This window comes from Colletotrichum jinshuiense, chromosome 3 (assembly GCF_051148585.1).
Source record: "Colletotrichum jinshuiense chromosome 3, complete sequence".
NCBI lineage: Eukaryota > Fungi > Ascomycota > Sordariomycetes > Glomerellales > Glomerellaceae > Colletotrichum > Colletotrichum jinshuiense.
The window spans coordinates 306,716-324,815 of record NC_139310.1 but is presented as its reverse complement, the minus strand read 5'-3'; the positions used below and the strand labels follow the sequence as shown (position 1 = coordinate 324,815).

General features: G+C 48.9%; 4 protein-coding genes across 4 annotated transcripts; 2 read left to right on the top strand and 2 right to left on the bottom strand.

The window, feature by feature from the left end:
* Window positions 1-1,731: 1,731 nt before the first annotated feature.
* Window positions 1,732-4,333, top strand: EsH8_III_000087 (uncharacterized protein; the record flags this gene model as incomplete). The annotated part of the gene is made up of 5 exons (XM_083261812.1): window positions 1,732-1,766; window positions 2,943-3,172; window positions 3,248-3,335; window positions 3,397-4,069; window positions 4,133-4,333. 5 exons carry the CDS (start codon window positions 1,732-1,734, stop codon window positions 4,331-4,333), a joined length of 1,227 nt encoding a protein of 408 aa, XP_083122299.1.
* Window positions 4,334-5,007: 674 nt separating this feature from the next.
* On the bottom strand, window positions 5,008-6,763 carry EsH8_III_000086 (Zn(II)2Cys6 transcription factor; the record flags this gene model as incomplete). Its single annotated transcript, XM_083261811.1, has 4 exons — window positions 5,008-5,683; window positions 5,770-5,903; window positions 5,982-6,298; window positions 6,370-6,763. 4 exons carry the CDS (start codon window positions 6,761-6,763, stop codon window positions 5,008-5,010), a joined length of 1,521 nt encoding a protein of 506 aa, XP_083122298.1.
* A 3,393-nt stretch (window positions 6,764-10,156) lies between these two features.
* EsH8_III_000085 (GMC family oxidoreductase) lies at window positions 10,157-11,977 on the bottom strand (the record flags this gene model as incomplete). The annotated part of the gene is made up of 1 exon (XM_083261810.1): window positions 10,157-11,977. One exon carries the CDS (start codon window positions 11,975-11,977, stop codon window positions 10,157-10,159), a length of 1,821 nt encoding a protein of 606 aa, XP_083122297.1.
* Window positions 11,978-13,490: 1,513 nt separating this feature from the next.
* On the top strand, window positions 13,491-16,239 carry EsH8_III_000084 (P-loop containing nucleoside triphosphate hydrolase protein; the record flags this gene model as incomplete). Its single annotated transcript, XM_083261809.1, has 9 exons — window positions 13,491-13,787; window positions 13,853-14,185; window positions 14,248-14,281; window positions 14,344-14,485; window positions 14,543-14,654; window positions 14,726-14,851; window positions 14,912-15,235; window positions 15,289-16,146; window positions 16,204-16,239. 9 exons carry the CDS (start codon window positions 13,491-13,493, stop codon window positions 16,237-16,239), a joined length of 2,262 nt encoding a protein of 753 aa, XP_083122296.1.
* Between the last annotated feature and the right edge of the window lie 1,861 nt (window positions 16,240-18,100).

Genomic DNA, 18,100 nt, shown 5'->3' with positions numbered 1-18,100 from the left:
GATTGAAGATTCAGGGCCGTTTTGGAAGGTGCATTATATGTCTCTTTGGGTAGTTTCGCATTGCTAATTCAATCTCTGTCGGCAGTTGTTTGGTTATCTTCGAGGTATCCGTCTTTCCACTCAACCACCATCATAAAGACTTGGCAACTTCTAGTCAGATGATAACTTGGAAGTTATCCGACATATCCAAAAAACGGAATGTCTGCCAAATGAACCATCATTACCCCATTGGCCCAGAGGGGACGTTTCATTTAGCTCACAATAGGCTCAAATCAAGCGCATGCGGGGGAGCGAATCGGCAATACTAAGTAGAGTTGCATAAGCCGCAGCACCCAATCTCCAGAGTGCGGGGGATGGAGAGACCCCATTAGGAACTGATATACACAGCTGTAGCTGGATTGGGCCATCCATGTGGCACGTTGTAGCCAGAGAGGAAATGTTACCTACCGATTTTGTATTATTCCTAATTAAGCAGTGCTAGCTGGAAACTGGCTCAAGGTAGAGCCATCATTCTAGGAAATGGTGATGTTATTAGTGACTAGTGGTGACCGGCTAAGGTTTCCGACGCTACTGCGAAACATTTCATCCATACAAATGTCGAGCACCTTCATCCGCTGGTCCGCTCCGGTGGCATTCTATCAATCTTCTCAAATTTAATCGTACTTAAAATTGTCATATGCAAGTTTATAACTAATCACAACTTAACTTAGTATTGAACAAACCAATCGGAGCTTCCCTGCTGTCCGACCATATTACCCAATGTGTCAAAAACGGTTGAATGCCGGGACTGAAATGCATTTCCGCCAGGACCATATCCGTACCAGACAGCACTAACCTCCGGCAAGATGGTTCTACTCGAGGCAGGTGAATTTGGTGTCTCAGCTGATTCGGAATTCTTTTCCCTCTAGTCTATAGATCGTGGTACTCGCCTCGTAGCTAGCTTTCGTTGTCAATAGGTAAAGTGATTTCAATGATTGCTAAAAGTCACCGTGGGAAACCAGAATTAGCTGGATACTTGTAACCTCAGAAGACAAAATGAAGGAATCTTCTGACTCGACAGATGTATAGTATCTTCGCAACGAAGCTATTATGGTCAAATTCTCCACCTTAACCAAGCTCTCAAGCTGTCATTGCTTCTCGTACTGAGCTTGCTCAAGTCGTACTGGTTGCAGCAGCAACACAATAATGTGTTTTTCAGATGTCATTAAACCAAAATTTGATACAATATTTACTGAGCATACCAATATCATATGAAACAACATAGCTGTGGCTACATGATTGGCTGATACTGCGGCGGCAGGGGTGTGCAGGGAAAACGCATTGGCCGATGTTGGAAGCGCTGATGGAATACATGGCCAAGATATGCCGCAGCTCGGTCTTAATTAAGCTTAAGCGGAGCCAAGAGAAAGTAACAGAGAACCTATTTCCCAGCATTCCTCAAAGGGTTGTGGACCATTTATACCCTTCTTGGCCATGTGAAGTTTCGCTCATGGATCCAGTATGATTTGCACCCGCCAGCCCATTGCGCGTTACTCAGACTGATGTGGCACATCGAGGTGTACAGCAATCTCAAAGCAGGATCGCGTCTTCATGTTGTTGATGTTCCGCAAAAGAAAGGGAGTTGTATTAATTCGAATTGAGCGATTGTGCAGTTTCAAGGAGCTATTATTTCGCGTTGGCATTATCTCGGCTTGACAATAGGCTTCGTTGACAAAGCCAAAACAACACCAGATGAGCCAGTCACCCGTAGCATTGGTGGCTTCGCGGTATGTTCTGATTAACTGGGACTTTTGGCTAGTAGTGTAAGGGGCCCAGGCAACTTTACTGGCGTGGAAAGTCATGACTTGAAGTTACTCGATGTGAAAAAGCAGGGGTTGAATTGCATGCGCCTTGCATTCAGCTCTTTGCTTGTACTGCCTAGTCATGGGTGGGTTCAACGTTTGCACTGCCTTAGAGGGGAGACTGCTGATTGAAGTACATTTTTTGGCTAGGCGGTGATTTACGAAATTAGTGTAAATTCGCCCCAAACCAGCTGACACTTAGGCACCATTAGTGGTCATCTTGATGACAGCACCTGCTTATCTAATGCGAAATGTTGTCCAAATAGGGAAGTAAAGGGTATTGGTGTACCTGACATGACGGCAGGGGCATTGAACAATTGGCCAATCAATCGTACCCAACGCTGTCCTGGCACCGCCACAACCACCGGCGGGTAAGACGGTAGTATCTTTCCAAGCTGAAAATATGCCTTGTGTTCAGGGGACTGAACGCCAATGACGAAGTAATCGATTCGTGTTATGTTCAACAGATTATTAGAACGGATCTCTAGAGTGTTATATAACACGTTCGTCTGCTGAGAAGCGAAATCTGCCCTTCGTTTCCAACACTCATCACCTTCGCCACCTCAAGTCTGAACAATACAATGATCTTGAATTATTCCCTTTTCAACTTACTTATCCTCGCGGGAGCCCCTGCAACAGCTCTCAGTTTGAAACATGCCCGGACAAACAGTGTCAAGTGGGGTCCTTGTTCAGAAGCGCTTCCCAGTTCCCTTCCTATTGAATGCGGCAATCTGACAGTCCCGCTGGACTATGCCAATCCCAACTCCACCAAAACCCTTGAACTTGAACTACTCAAAGTTCCTGCTCTCAAGGGACCTTCAAAAGGGAGCATCTTGTTCAACTTTGGTGGTCCAGGCTTGGGCACCAGAGCCTCCCTGGCTGACCGGGCTTATCTTCTGCAAGCGTAATACCTCCTAACACGTCTCTCCAAAAGGATTTCGGACTCACAAACCTGTAGTGTTACTGGTGGTAACCACGATCTTGTCACTTGGGACCCGAGGTAAGACCGCATTGCGACGTTGTGACCAGTCCGAGAAGATTGAATAGCTGACATTGTCAATGAAGAGGAACAGTCAATACCACCACATTCAACTGCTACAGTGGCGCACTTGCCGCTTTCAAGAACATTAGTCCAACCGGAGCTTCTGGAAACACATCGGACCCTGTCCTGTTGGGGAGGAACTGGGCTAGCGCGACGATCTTGGCAGACATGTGTCAATTGAACCCCGACTCGAACGAAAAGGGCGGCCTCATCGGCACGGCTTACACTGTGAGGGACATGATGCAGATTGTGGATGCGATTGAGGATGATGGGTTGCTCCGATACTTCGGTAGGCCCGTCAATTTCCCGGCTTTTTGGTGCTCCAGAACTGATGATTTAGGCACTTCTTACGGAACCATAATAGGGGCCACAGCCGCTGCCATGTTTCCCGACCGAGTTGGCAAAGTTCTTCTTGACTCAGTTGTCAATCCGCATGAGTGGTACAATTATTTGTACGTTGACAAACCGGGTTTCTTGCCCACAATTGTTCAACTGCTAACCTCCACCATCTAGCGAAGTTGAAATGTCTGCCGATGCCGATGCAACGCTTCTCGAATTCTGCCGGGCATGCCTTCAAACACCTACCAAATGTGCCTTGGCCCGGGGCAACGCGACCGCCGAGGGTCTGCAACAGAAAATCCTCACTTTTGTCGATGAGGCAAAGTTCCGACCGGTCGTTATGGGGCCTTTTATAGTCGACCATGATTTCATGTCCAGAAACATCCGCCCCGCCCTTTACAATCCGGCTCACTGGCCCTTTTTTGCTGCCTGGCTTGATGCTTTGTTTACTGGAGACATGATCGCGGCGTCTGCACATTTTCTGGTTCTGGTGGCTCGATTCCCAGCCATCCAAACAGGTGCGGGCGTGGGTGACGACTCGGCTGTAGGAATCCAATGCATCGACAAGATCCCCCGGGTAGACTCCCTAGACAAGTTTCTACCGGTTGTCGACGACTTCACCGAAACCAGCCGTAGTATTGGGCAAAACAACCTGTACGTTGCAATGGCCTGCGCCCAGTGGAAGATTGAGGCCAAGGAAACCTACAAGGGCGACTTCAACGTCAAGACAAAGAACCCCCTGTTTATTTTCAGCAACTCCTACGATCCGGCAACCCCACTCCGGTCGGCTCAAAATGTGAGCGCCGGCTTCGAGGGCAGCGTTCTGCTCCAGTCTGAAGGCTTCGGTGTAAGTTTTACTTGGTTGTTGTCGCCCCCTGTGGAAACACTGTCTAACAAGGAAGTCTATTAGCATGGCTGGAGAACCCATCCATCTGTCTGTGTGGCCAAGGCCATACAGAAGTACTTCGACGAAGGCGTCCTTCCTGAGCCAGGAACTAAGTGCAAGACAGACGTTGCGGCTTTCGACGTCACAAACACTAGTTGGGACGCTCTCTTGCCAGAGATTGGATTCGACACGCAGTCAAAGCGCAGCGTTCAACTTTTTGCTTGAATTTGAGCGACGGGATGTTATTTTGTCCACCAAGATGTAGCGAGTGATATGCAGGTATTCTTTCTGGTAACGTTGCATAGCATTGTTGCCCAAACGGCAACTCACGGCGTTGGCATAGGTATACTGTTTTGGATACATATTTGAGGGCGAGTAGAAGTGCAATCAAATTCATACTCTTGATGACAACTTCGGTAACAAGTTCAATGTATCTTTGGATTCATCATTATCCTAGTTATTAATCACCGTTGCATAAAAACTTCCAATGTGTTAAAACATAAGTAAAGGCAACACTAGCACAAATTCGTCCAATGTGCTTATTTTGTGAATCATCACAAGTATGGTCTCCTCGAATACTACTATATGGGGAGCTTTGTGCTCGGAAACTTCGCAATATTAAGTTTTCTGACCCTGTGTCAACCATGGACGTCAATGAAACATGAAATCTTTTTCTAGATGTGTGACTGGAGTATGAAAGTTTTCTAAGGTGAACGACTGCCATTGATTTGGCATTGTAAACCAACCGAGGACTCGACACCACGGCGGTATCAAAATACCCCCGAAACACTACATTTATAAGGACTAAGCCGAGTGCAATTGGAAAAATAATCAATTAAGCGACCAAATTATTAAATTCTTGAACTCTTTCATACATGTCGGTCTGTCTATTCTCTATGCTAACACATAAAAGCGTAAGGCTGATCAAAACAGACGTCCCAATCCGTGGATTCGCCATCCCAGAACTTCCGCAAAGCTTTAATTGCGTACAATGGTAGCGGGGTGCCAATATCCTTGCTCTGCTCTACAATGAGCTCTCGCAAAAACTGTCGCTTGTCTACTCGAGCTCCCGCTTCGAAGCCAGCGACCATCAACGGCCACCCCACCGACTTTTTCAAAACCTCATCCTTCCTGGTCTCGGACAGCAGGAAGAACAAGTGGTCGCTATGCGCTGCCTTGATCGCAGCAAGGCGGTGCGTCCTGGGCAGGCCCCCCAGGCCCTGGAGAGAGGAGATGCAGTAAATGGCCATGGCAGATTGGAACATGAAACTTATGAAGTCGTTATGCTCCTTTTTTTCGTAAAAGGGAACGGCATCGTCGGGATGAAACGCCTCGATTCGCATGATGATATCCTCCGCGTCATGTCTTGCTGTCTCTTTGTCTACCAATCCCCTAGCTATCTCGACCCGGAGGTTGTTGATCCTGACCATCTCTAGGAAAAGAGGGGTCGGACAGGGCATGTAGGGATGTAGACCCATAGGATATAACTCTTTAACTAAGGCCATCAGCTCATCAGGCGGGCATAATTCGACCTGGTCGAGAGATGGGCTTGTGGTATTTGCAGTAATGATGGTTCTGCGTTATTCATGTTAGCCTAGAATCTTGGCATTTTGACCACGCCCTCAGATGGCTTGTAAGACCGCCCTTAAATCGTTACTTACATGAAAAATGACAGCAGAACCCCGTTTAGAAACGGTGCGTTCTGCATCCACACTGTCGGACCGCCGCGACAAGCTAGCATGGCCAATATACCGGCGACATGATGTCTCCAGTTGGGCGAGATGCAGGCTGTTATCTGCATGGGTAGCATATTAGTATGGGCCGACAACAAACAAGAAAAAACAACACGCTTTTGCCTTCAGAGGCTGCTCACCTCTGACTGGAGAAGCAAGATAACACCTGTCAGCACCGCGTCGCTACTCTGTGTTCTCTCGTTGGCGATATCTTCATTGAGAGCGCGGATCGAAATGCCGCGGTGGTGATGCAAGCGCGCTTCAGCGTGTTTGGCTGAAGGGCAGTCCAATTTCCATTGTGTTTGTACACACATCCGATGCTGGAACACCACTGCCACCAAGTTGTGAGCTATTGCTGTTGGGAGATATTTTACTATCCCCAGAGGTATTTGATCTATATAAACGTTTTTGTTGTCCGAGTGTCCAGATTTGGTGTAAGGATAGAAGACAGCATTGTCTAAGTGGTTATGTGTTAGGTATGTTGTTTTGAAATCGTGTAGTATTTGTAGTGAGGCATCTGCCACTTACAGTACTGAACAGCCTCGTAGACATCGCAGACGTCGGTTCTCAGGGCGGAATGGAAAATCAACTCTGAAACTTTGCGTATTTCCTTCTCCTTCCTGATAGTTTTCCCTTGGTTCTCTTTGCTTTTTGATGTGTTACTCTTCGCCTTGCTGTCATTTTCCGAAACACGGCTTTTACGACGAGTGCGGCATGTAACCTTGCCTGGTGCAAGCCAAGTAAGTGGCTTTTTGTCGTCGTAGCCAGGGCAAACAATTCCCGCGACCCTGCATTTGTTGCAGACAGGCTTTACAGCGTCACAGACTAGGCGACGGCGGAGACACTCCCAGCAGCGGCGGCGTTCGGGAGCTTCCGGCGCCAATACAGGCAATGACTGCGTCGCTATGATTGTCGATGACATGAAGACGAAGCGCGGATCCGTCTGAATTAAAAAATAATTGCAGCTGAGTGTTGGTCTAGTACCAATTGGTGCACAGGCGTTTCCTGATTAAGTAAAAGGAAGTCGACAGGTCGAAGCGGTTGGTGAATGTGGAGGTGCAAGGCTCTGATCCATATCAGGTTTGGTGGTTCTTATGTATCCTTCGCTCTGTATTGCGTGGGATGCCTTGCGGCCGCCACGGTGTCTGAGCTATGGTGAGACGCCTCCCTTGGCATACAGTCTTGGCCAGAGTTTTCTCCTAATCGGGTATAGATCAGTGCAGTTGCGTTAGGTGCTTGTTCGTCTGGTGCGCCTTGCATAACCGCCGATCCGCCTTCCGTCAGCCCTAAGAGATGATGTAGTGTTCCGCCACTGATGGCGCATGGTTTCTTGTGGGGGCCAGGAGCATCGGGAAACCAACAAATCGGTGGGCGGAAACGACTGTCTCTCCATTTCGCACCCGCTAACAGGGCCTATCAGACAAGTTTCCCCCCAATTGACTGATCAACTCGGAAGCAAAATACGGAGGTGGAAGTGTGGTGTCCCTGTTTTCTGACAACTCCTCAGCTTGCTAGATCATCGTCCCAGCAAGCCATTGGCTGATGATGTGGATACACTAAAATAGCTCGGTTGGAAGCGTTCACGCATTTAAGCATGTAAATCGGAGCGAATAACTCATCTTAACCAACTTCGTAGATTCATCCAGTAATCCTTCGAGAAATTATCGGGGTTTGCTATTATATCCGTTCGCACATAATCCAATCTTTCTATTGGGCAGTTATACGTACGAACCCATGCCCTGCTCAAGATCATACTACCGGTATGTCGATGGTATGATCAGCGGACCTATAGGGGTTTCCATTGGGGGCCCCGGAGAAAATCGAGAACTTTAAACACCTTCCTCATCAGATGAGAGTTAAAGCCCGTGGAAGGGCGGGGCCGCTTCGGATGCATATGGCCATGCCTTTTTTAGACAAATCCGCCGCTGGGCTGCTTAGGCTCAGCAGGCACCAGTATAACGATAGGCCTAACCCATGCCAGCAAGGCACAGTGGTCTTATCTCACTCGGGGAAAATTATGAGTAATTGATTCCCCTTTCTCCGAGAAATGATAGAGTACGGGCAAACATGCAACCCGAGAGACCGGAGGGTGATTAGAAAACGGAAAAGACAGGGGTAGGAGGGTAACGAATGATACGTTGCTCGATTCGAAGGATTAAAGAAAACTGAAGACATTCTATGGAATTGGGCTCCTGAAGGGAAGCATGACCGGCAATTTGATAGATACTCGGACATGCTGTGAATGCAAAATCAACCCAAATATTCGGCGCTCAATCATCCACTGGTAATCCACTTTTTGAGGTGCTCGCCCTGCTTCCGTCTTCGCGGAGGTATATACAATGAGCCGGTCGGCCCGTTCCTACCAGCTGGGCACGGACGACTATTTGGCAGCCCCGCCTGTGGTCGCATCGGCCTGCTGTGGGCCCCCGCCAGTCGGGCCCGATAGTGTCCGGCGGGGAGCAGCCATCACCAAGCAGAACCCCAATAAAAGGTCTAAACTCCAACTGTACAGTTGAAATTCGCCATATTACAGTACAACTGGTTGCCAACTTCTCCCCATGTTTCAATCGCTATCTTATCAAGCCTACGTAACTTGGCTTCGTTTAGGAGAAGGAATTCCTCTTCCTTGTCGCTGTTATCAATCACCCTCCATGGAATATGGCATCCCAATTTCCTTCTTGTGATGACATCATATGACTCATTTTTGGGCTGACGCTCAGGTTACACAACACGCATTTCATGAAAGGGATGCTAGTTGCTTCAAGGAGAGGGGCGCGCCCGTAGCTTCTGATTGTCTATGGGCTGTGCTTAGTATCTGCCTGGCTGTGCGTCGTGGGCTGTGGGCATTCAGTGTGTCGCAGAGCGAGTACGGGCTTTTCCAAGGGCAGCAAGGGAGAATAGAGAACAAGACGGCCAATGCCAATGTAATGCAGCTGACGAAAATCCCGCGGTTGGTAGGTTGTGCTTGACATGTGGTTCCGACGTTTGATTGTGCCGCAGCTATGCGTTGCAGCCTGAAATTGCGCGCGTGGATACTTGCGTGTATTCGGTATTCGGAACGCGACACACCGTGACAAAGACACTTTGCATGCATATTCCCTAGTCCTGAAATGTAGTCGTCGAGTCAGTTTTCCCCGCTCGCCCTTTTCTTCGAGCTGATATCGAATCCGTTTAGCACTAAGTCTATCCTTTCTCACCTAGTCCTCTCCTTCTTTCTTCCTTGTGTAGTCCTTTTCAAGTTTTCCTGCCTTGCTAATTACCGAATATTTTTAGAATTGTTTTGTTTTGGCAAACAGACATGAGTTTCGATCAGCATTCTTTACTCTAGCGATGAACCTCCGCTGAGCCAACTAACACTTCTTCTCATCATCTGTGCTATCACTGACGAGTTCCAACCATAGACCATGACGTGACACCTGCTGCAGGCGGAGGTTGCCAATCCGAATCCCATTGCGCCCAGAGGGAACACTGCACACACACAAGAGCGTCGTCCCCCAACCCGACGAGTTCAATAGCCGCAACTACGACCAGACATATGACAAGGTCGGAAACTGGTCGTGAAACCGGTTGATCCATGAGTTCGCCGTCGACACTAGCAAGCTTTGAGAGCTGAGACCGTAACTAGCTCCGGGTTCCGAGCGTGTTGTCCCCATAAAGAATATTGCGTATATGAATGCATTCCTTTTCTTTGTATACCCACTCTATCATCACTGGCTTTAGTGAGCCAAAAATTGGCGCCATAATCATTCTAGGCCTGTTAATAGTCACGTAGAGACACCGACGCCTATGTGGACTTAACCAGTGTTGTAATACTGAGATATGGAACTGTGGCTAGGCAGAGTGCGCTTCCCTTCCCCTTTCTCTGAATTACTACTTGCTAGTCGGGGAGACAAAGAGGGCAATCGCCTACAAAGATGTCTGGCTCACCGTGCTTGCCTCACGTCACGAGGCATTGTTTATTCTCCAGGAACACATAATTATCCATCAGGCATCTGCGAAGAAATATTGTGGGCAAGTACAAATTTGAAAGCCAGAGCTCAATTGATTTATTGTAAAGTCTACGTGAGATAGACGTATCTACTGCAGCGTAGATGCAGAAATATAACGGTCGAGCCATCTTTACAAGCAAAACTGGAAGACTTTAAGATGAAAACCAGAAACCTTGCAAACCCCTTCAAGCCTCCCTCCTATTCTTCTCGATTGTATCTCGCTCTCGCAAATACCCGGTGCTTAATCACTTGTACGGCCGTGACAGTACGTCAATACCATAGGGACACCATGGGCTACAGTCGTGACATAGACAATGGGTTGCCTCTTAGAATTGACGAGCAGACTTGAGTATATCCCCGGATGCTTTGTCTGAGATGATGAATGTTGGCAAAACGGGGAACGCGCCTGGAACATGCGGGAAGACCGACGCATCGACAACACGCAGGTTCTTGATGCCGTGGACCCGGAACTTGCTGTCCACAACAGCCATAGGATCTTCGGCGGCTCCAATGGCACATGTCGAGGTCGCATGGTGGCCGAAAGACTGATGGCGGAAGTATTCCAGCTGCTCCTCGTCAGTGCACCCGTCGGTGTTGCCAGAGCAAGGATGCAGCTCGTTCCAAGGAGTAACGGGAGCCCCAGCGGCATTGAATCCTCTCCGCATAATGTTGACGGCGTCTACGAGCTCGCGCAAGTCCTCATCTCCGCCAGTTTCCCAGAAGCGGAAGTTGATCTCGGGGGTTTCCGTCGGGTCGGCTGACCTCAGTCTGACGCTGCCAGCACGGGATCTCGGCTGCATGTGTGCCATGGCGCACATGTACTGCCGGGGTCCATAGTTGTGCGGCATTCCAGGCCAGAAGCCCTCAAGAGCGAACGTACCGCACCAGGCATGGATGTTCCGGTCACCAGTCTCAGTAGGTGTCTTGAGAAGTAGACCAGTCTGCCCAGCATTGCGGTTGATGTCATCGTTGGCGAGCCCGAGAACACCAGCTTCATAGTTCTCAGCCATATTCTCGCCGACTCCTGCGAGATCCTTCACCACTCTGATACCATACTGTTCCAGTTCTGCAGCGGGACCCACACCGGAATGTTTGAGAATCTGGGGGCTGTTGAAGGTTCCACCAGATATGATTACTTCTCTCTTGGCCATGACCTTCGTCAAATTGCCCTTGTTCTCCTTGGTCCACCGAGGGTCTGCACGGTACACAGCCTGGCCCCTCAACACTTCCACCCCGTTGGCGACCGGTACCGGGCCGCTCTCGTCGAAAAGGACTCTGGTGACAAAGCTGTTTACCTGAACCGTGAGAGGGTAGCCTGCCGGATCGTTCAATGTATCACGGATGTAGCTGTTAGACCCCGACCGGCGACCATTGGCGTCCATGTGCAGGCTCATTCCGTAGAACCCCACTTCTTGGTCTCTATCAGGGACCGCTGCATTGACATCTCTAATTACCAGCTCGGGAATGTTGTTCTCGTTTTGATCCGTAGCGTTGGCAAGACCGTGCATGATGCGCAGGACATTGTTTGGCTGCTGCGTCCACGAGTTGTTCCGGGTGTTGATGCGTAGCCATCCGTCGAATCCATGACCCGGGGTGCCACGAGGAAGCCACTCGTTTCGCTCAATGTTCATGAAATGTCGGCGCATGTTATCAGGCGTCCAAGTCTGGTCACCCGTTCGATTCACGACGATTTCCCAGTCGGCGTCAGGCGGCAGGGTAGAAATGCCCGCGTTGTTCATGGAACAGCCTCCAATAGAAGTGCCACGAGGGTACCAGATGCCAAGTCTCTCTGCGCCGGCGGGGGGCTCGAGACCAGTGTAGAAGGATCCATTGGCTGTACGATAAGTTTGTCTCTCGTATCGTGCTTGAGTTTCGGGGTCTTCCGAGTGCTGGACAAAGAAATCCCATCGAGCCAGAGGACTATTGAGAGCAGCATAGTTGTTGGCAAGCGTACTCCAATCAGGATGGTCTGCACGGTCTTCTCCGGCCTCGAGAAGAAGTGTCTTGTAGCCGGCCCTGGCGAGGTTGCAGGCCAGAGGGCCACCACCTGGGCCACTTCCAACTACGATGTAGTCATAAATTTCTTGGGATACGACAGAACGCGTGGCCAATACTGCCAAAACAAAAGCTGAATAAGCTGCAAACATTGTAGGATTGTGTAACGAATGAAAGTAATTGTTTGTTGGTGATGAACTGGTAGCTTTGGTTGAGATATTGGTTTCTTCGGCTACTATATATATATATGTATTTGGTGACTTTTGAAGCTCTTTGACCCCTTTTGAATTTACTACCGTTACGTCGATACCAATTCAGCTGCTAGCTATACGAGATAGACGTCCAGTGAGGCTGTACAGCATCAACAGTGTCACGATACTCCATACATCCATCGACTTTTGATTGCCAAGCAAGGAAGCCTTCAAAATTATATTATTCCAAAGATTAGCCTTGAGTCTATTTCCTACCAGTTTGATCTTGGCAGTGCGTTTGCTCTAGAATACGTGAGGATAGGTTGCACAAATTGGGCGAATATAGTTGAACTCCTAATTACCCTGTTCTTGCTATACCTAGGCAGGTTGCTTGGCAAGCCGCGTAATCAGCATTCTTGATTCCCTCATGACTCGGCCAAAAATCGCCTGCTTAACACTCATTCCAACTAACACCATTGATAGTGGGTTTGCTCGGCCCCGAATTTCCGGATAACCTCAGTGTCACAACAAGACCGGTGGCCGAGGCCTCCGAACCAGGACAGGGCCACGCATGCCGACGTCGTTTTGCACCAAACGCTGACCAGATATTGAATTCATGGATCTGCACCGCATGATCTTCATCTGGACTTGACATGTAACTACGACAGACGACGTGCATAAGTGGCGTACGATTCATGTTGTTCTTGGCTAGCTGCGATGGCCAAAAAAAGCAGCGGCCCGCAGGCATATCTTTTGAGAAGGATGTCTAATCTGTAACGATGGTATTTCTCAGCAAAAAAATGGGCTCGGTCGTAATAGGAGGCCTCCAATGCCAATCTTAGCTGGCGAAAAGCATTCGACATAGCCTCGGGTGTGACTCTCGGTTGGTACTCTTCGTGGAAATGTGTAAGACAGCGTCTAGAGCCAAGCGCCCATAGATTCCCCGTCTTCCTCTGAGCCATATTATTCATTTTATCTCTGACTTATATTCTAGACAATTTTTAAGACCCTTTAACTTTGATCCCTTTGCGACGGGTCAGGTTATCTTTACTATTCCCCCTTTTTCTGTCTATTACTTACATCATGCTAAAGGGTCCTTAGATGAGCCGAAAATCGAAACCTCCATAAAACGTGCCTAAGTTTGAAATTTAACACACAAAGCTTTTGATAGATGAAGAGAACCAACAACGTACCAATTTCTATGATGTCCATTCTGTTTATTGTTGACCTCACATTCAGCAGTGACAGATGCGAAAAAGTGGAACCATGTATGAGCACGTGACTTCGAGCTTGTTTCGCTCCACCAATTCATCGCGTTGGGGCGCGCGTGCCCATAGCAACTTCCGAATCGGGATCACACACAGCCATCAACCAGTCCATTGCCCGCCATTCAACACGCCAATCCTTCGCAGAGAAGTTTTTGGAAAGCCCAAGTTTATTTCCAAGTCAGTTCGTAATTGCAGCCTCCAGCAAGATGGAGGACGACTTCGACTTTGACTCAGCCGACGAGGCTGACCTCCTCGCCGCCGCTGATGCAGTCGCCCCCAGTGGCAAGCGCATCAACAATGAGCTGGATGCCGAGGAAGAACCCGCATCAAAGCGACAAAAGAATGCAACAGACAACTCCAAGTTGGCGCAAAGAGTACTACAGGACCGCTTTGGGCTCAAAAGTTTCCGACTCGAGCAAGAAGCCGCCATCAATCGAATACTTGATGGCCACAGTACCGTCGTCGTTTTCCCGACTGGTGGAGGCAAGAGCTTGTGTTACCAGGTTTGTCTCCAGTCCTCTCAAGCTTCTGATTGATGTGTTTTATTCGAAGTTGATGGCGCGAAAAGGTCCCCGCAGTTGCCATCAAAGAGATGGATCGGCAGAACAACTCCCGCAGCCAGGAAGATGGTGGCGTTTCCGTCGTCATATCTCCCCTGATTGCTTTGATGAAGGACCAGGTGGATGCCTTGCGTCTTCGGGGCATCTCTGCTGCTGTTCTCGACTCAACGCAGAGCCGGGAAGAATTCGTTGATATACACAACAAATTAGCGTGTGGCAAGCTCGACCTGCTTTACTGTGCCCCCGAGCGACTAAACAACGAGGGTTTCCTCGCTTCTCTTCAGTCCATCCGTGGAGGCATTCGCCTTTTAGCAATTGACGAGGCTCACTGCATCTCGGAAGTAAATACTGCCTGGCTCTCTCTCTATGGATAAGTGCAGCACTGATTGAACCGGCCACGCAGTGGGGACATTCATTCCGACCAGATTATCTCAAGAGTGAGCATTCGATAAACAGGCCCCAGCGTTGATTTATCTCACTTGCTGACCACTCCATGTAGTTACTCGTTTTGCGAAAGAAGCAAACGTCGAAAGGGTAGTATGTCTCACTGCTACGGCAACGGCAACCGTCGCTCAGGACATCCGAGCCACGTTCGATATCCCCCCGGAAGGCCTCTTTGTCACAAGCATGTACCGACCAAAGTAAGTCGCAAGAGCTGTCGCAATCTTAACCAGTTGAGCATATACTGACACTCTCAGCCTTCGCCTTTTAGTTGAGTTGATTACGGAGAACGACGATCAGGTTAAAATATGCTCTCGCTTCCTTACAAAGAACCCCGGGCCATCCATCATATACGTAACAACACATGCCGTAAGTTTCATTTCAACAACTTCATCAATCCTAACTTTGCACTTGCTGATTATGATTTCTCAACAACCCAGGCCGCCGAAAGTCTCGCCCAGTCACTCGTCAAAGCAGGTTTCAAGGCTAAGCCATACCATGCTGGTTTGGATAAAACCATCCGAACTGATATCCAAGACAAGTTCTTACGCAGCAACGACATGATTGTAAGTCACTTGTGTAGCATTTACCTAAAATTCCACAATGAAATATTGACTTCTGATAAGATTGTGGGAACAATTGCCTTTGGTATGGGGATTGATAAAGAGAACGTGCGGACAATCATCCACTTTGACCTTCCAAGCAGCATCGAAGCTTACAGTCAACAAATTGGAAGAGCTGGGCGGGACGGAAGGCCAAGCACCTGCTTGCTGTACCTTTCAAACAAGGATTTCTTCCTGAGGAATATACTGATTCACGGGGAGAAGCCATCAAAGTTCGCATTGCGATCATTGTTTGATGAGATTTGCAGTACCGAAAACTGCAGACTCAGGGCGGGCGATGCCTTTTCCGTCTCTCTCAACGCTCAATCAAGACGCGTAGATATCAAGGTCCGTAACTCTTTATTCCCACTGGCTGAGTCCGCTTTTTTGACCTTGCGCAGGAAACCCAGCTTTCTATCATCTACGCGTACCTTGAGCTAAAGTTCAACTTGATTCGTGCAGGGACTCCACAATATTCCGAGTATAAATACCAGGTGCTGCAGCATCAAGGTTACGAGTCCGACAAGTCTCCCGCCGCAAATGCAGTCCGGACACTGTCCGAAAAAGCTAAACTGTGGACCTACATCGACGTCGAAACTGCAGGAAACAACAATGGACTGTCCCGTGCCGACATAACCAGAAAGCTAGATTCGTGGGCCGAGTCTGGTGTGATCAAACTTGAAAAGAAGGGCGTTCAGAAAGTGTTCAGGCTGCGCAAAGAATTGCCGAGCAGCAAGAAGGATTTGGAAGACATCATCAGTCAGATCGACGCCGAAATTACAAAGAAGGAGAAACAGGACTTGCAGCGAGCCCAGGATCTTGTAAACCTCTTGGCGGGTACGACCTGCTTGACCCGCGGTCTCGCTGCCTACTTCGCCGATGCCACACACGCCTCATCCGTAGAGTGCGGGCACTGCACGTGGTGCGAGACTCACCAGAAGGTCGTGCTTCCAGACTTCAAACCGGAGCCACTAGACGAAAACATGCTGAGAAAGGTACTGGCTGTATGCAAAGCGGCTTGTGACGAGCAGGCCTCCAAGGCCGACGATCTTACTGCGTCCGCTGCTAAGTCAAAGTCGGCAGAGAAGTCCGCCAGTCTGACTGCCAGCGCTAAGCAGGCACTTGCCAACAGCACCGCAAAGAATGATGCCCGCTTCATGGCGTGTGTGGCTTTCGGCATCAAAACACCTCGTGTCGGCAGCATGAGCCTGCACAATAACAAGTCCGTCTTCGAGAAGATGAGTAACTGTAACTTTAACGTGAGTTCCCAGAAATCTCGACCGCTACGATTACTTTTGAAGCTGACATGACGACAGGAACTTGTCACTGCTTTTGAAAAGATGATGAAATGATAAAAGCGTTGTTAGAGTACGGGTGGGGATCTTCCCTGTTGTCACTGGTAGATAGAACTCTAGGAGGTTCACTACTCTTTACCAGCGGTATCTATTGAACTGAATGCCTTGGTAATATGGTAGCGGCTTTCTAGAGTGTTATAGGGTTAGAATTTAGTCAAGTAGATGTCTGGCACTTAAACCACCAGAACACAAACTTTCTCGTTGAAACGTTCGGCCTCGAATCATTCGGTAATACCAATATACATCAAACGAGGCATTCACTGATAACTAACTCGGTCTTGCGAGAGAACCGCGGTGTTTATCCAAGAACACTTGATTGGAAACCATAGGCTTTGCTCTAACAGTCAATTTTGGCCCCTGTATAATCATTTACCCGCCTCTGTAGTTACTTGCCGGAACGATAGTAGACCCCGTTCTAAGTCTCTAAGTGGTTGAACAATGCTCTCATAGTATCTCTCCTGGAATTTTTCCTCGAATTCCCTGTTGGACTCTAGAGCGGAAAGATTGACACATGAAATAATAACGTCTGAATACTTCTTATCCATATTGCTTCGGACGCCTGGAACAGCCGATTTAATAAAACTTCGCCTACCATTCGGGTCGAGAGGCGGGCTTCGCATTCGCTGTGACCTAGGGAGGCCAAGTTGCAACAGGATCTCCCCGAGCTTCAGCAACTGTAAGGTCCTTCGTTCCGAATGGTTGTCTTCGTCTTCAACTGCAATGGAGGATTGCTTCGGCTTCTCTATGACTTTCTCTAAAAATGGAGCAAGACCGTTTTGAGGACACATGTAGAAGACAACACTGTCCTCTGGGCTTGGATCACAATCTTGCAGGTCGAATCTCAAAACTGCTTCGGCGATGAGTCGTGACAGCCGTAGTATCGAAAGCCTCTCGTTGCATAGCCTGTCGTAATGATGTTTGAGCTGGCGCTTGCCAAGAATGTCTGACAACCTGACAGGTTCCCCGACGTTTGTGTCAGACTTCGGTCGCTTGTCTTTCGGCAAATTAAATATACTGTGGCTATACCCGCTATCATCGACCATGTTCATGACCAGAGTATCTAGGTTGTATTGTGCAAGGGACGATAGACACACTGCAAGTCGACTGGGCGTGTTTGGTCCCGAGGGTGGGGCTGGGTCAGAAACCCTTCTCGCACTTTGGCCTGCCTGAGTCTTGCGAGCCTTTGGAACAGGCTTCGATGGTGTAGACAAAGCCCGACGCTTCTTTGGATTGCCATTTCCGGAGTCCATTGGCAAAGCCAAATCGATAACGCCTTCTGTTCTGCTTTCTTCGGCGTTCGACACCGGGTCCGGATGCACCAAGTCGGCAGCATCAGCAGAAACAACCTTAAACCATATCAGAGACCTCTTTTTGCTTATATTTGATTTGAAAGCCATATGACACTGCCACCGTATCAATGCAAGGTCTGTATCGCTGGACGAAGAGGAGTCACTCGGCTTCTCTGGTTCAAGGCTGAGATAGGCGATGTGTAGGGAGCGGCATTGCTCCGGGCAAGCTCGACGGAGGCACTGATAGAGCATAGCAGATACTCTGCCCTCAATCGACAGCTTTTCTAGCTCGTTTGGTTCGACGTCTTCACGCCCCTTGTACGAAGGTCTCGAGGTTGTATCAGGTGGAGAATATTCCTCAATCAGTTGAAGAGCCGCATTGGCGAAACCATCAAGGCTTTCTTCGAGCGCTTTGAGGCTCTCTCCCAGGTCCTTTTTCGTTACTTCAGTGGTGGTTGAAGGACGGTCCTTGTTTAGAATACGATCCTGTTGCATTTCAATTAGAACCACTCGCTTGCAGTTCGCAACAAACTCACCTCGGTCCTCTGGCTGTACTTCCTGATGCAATC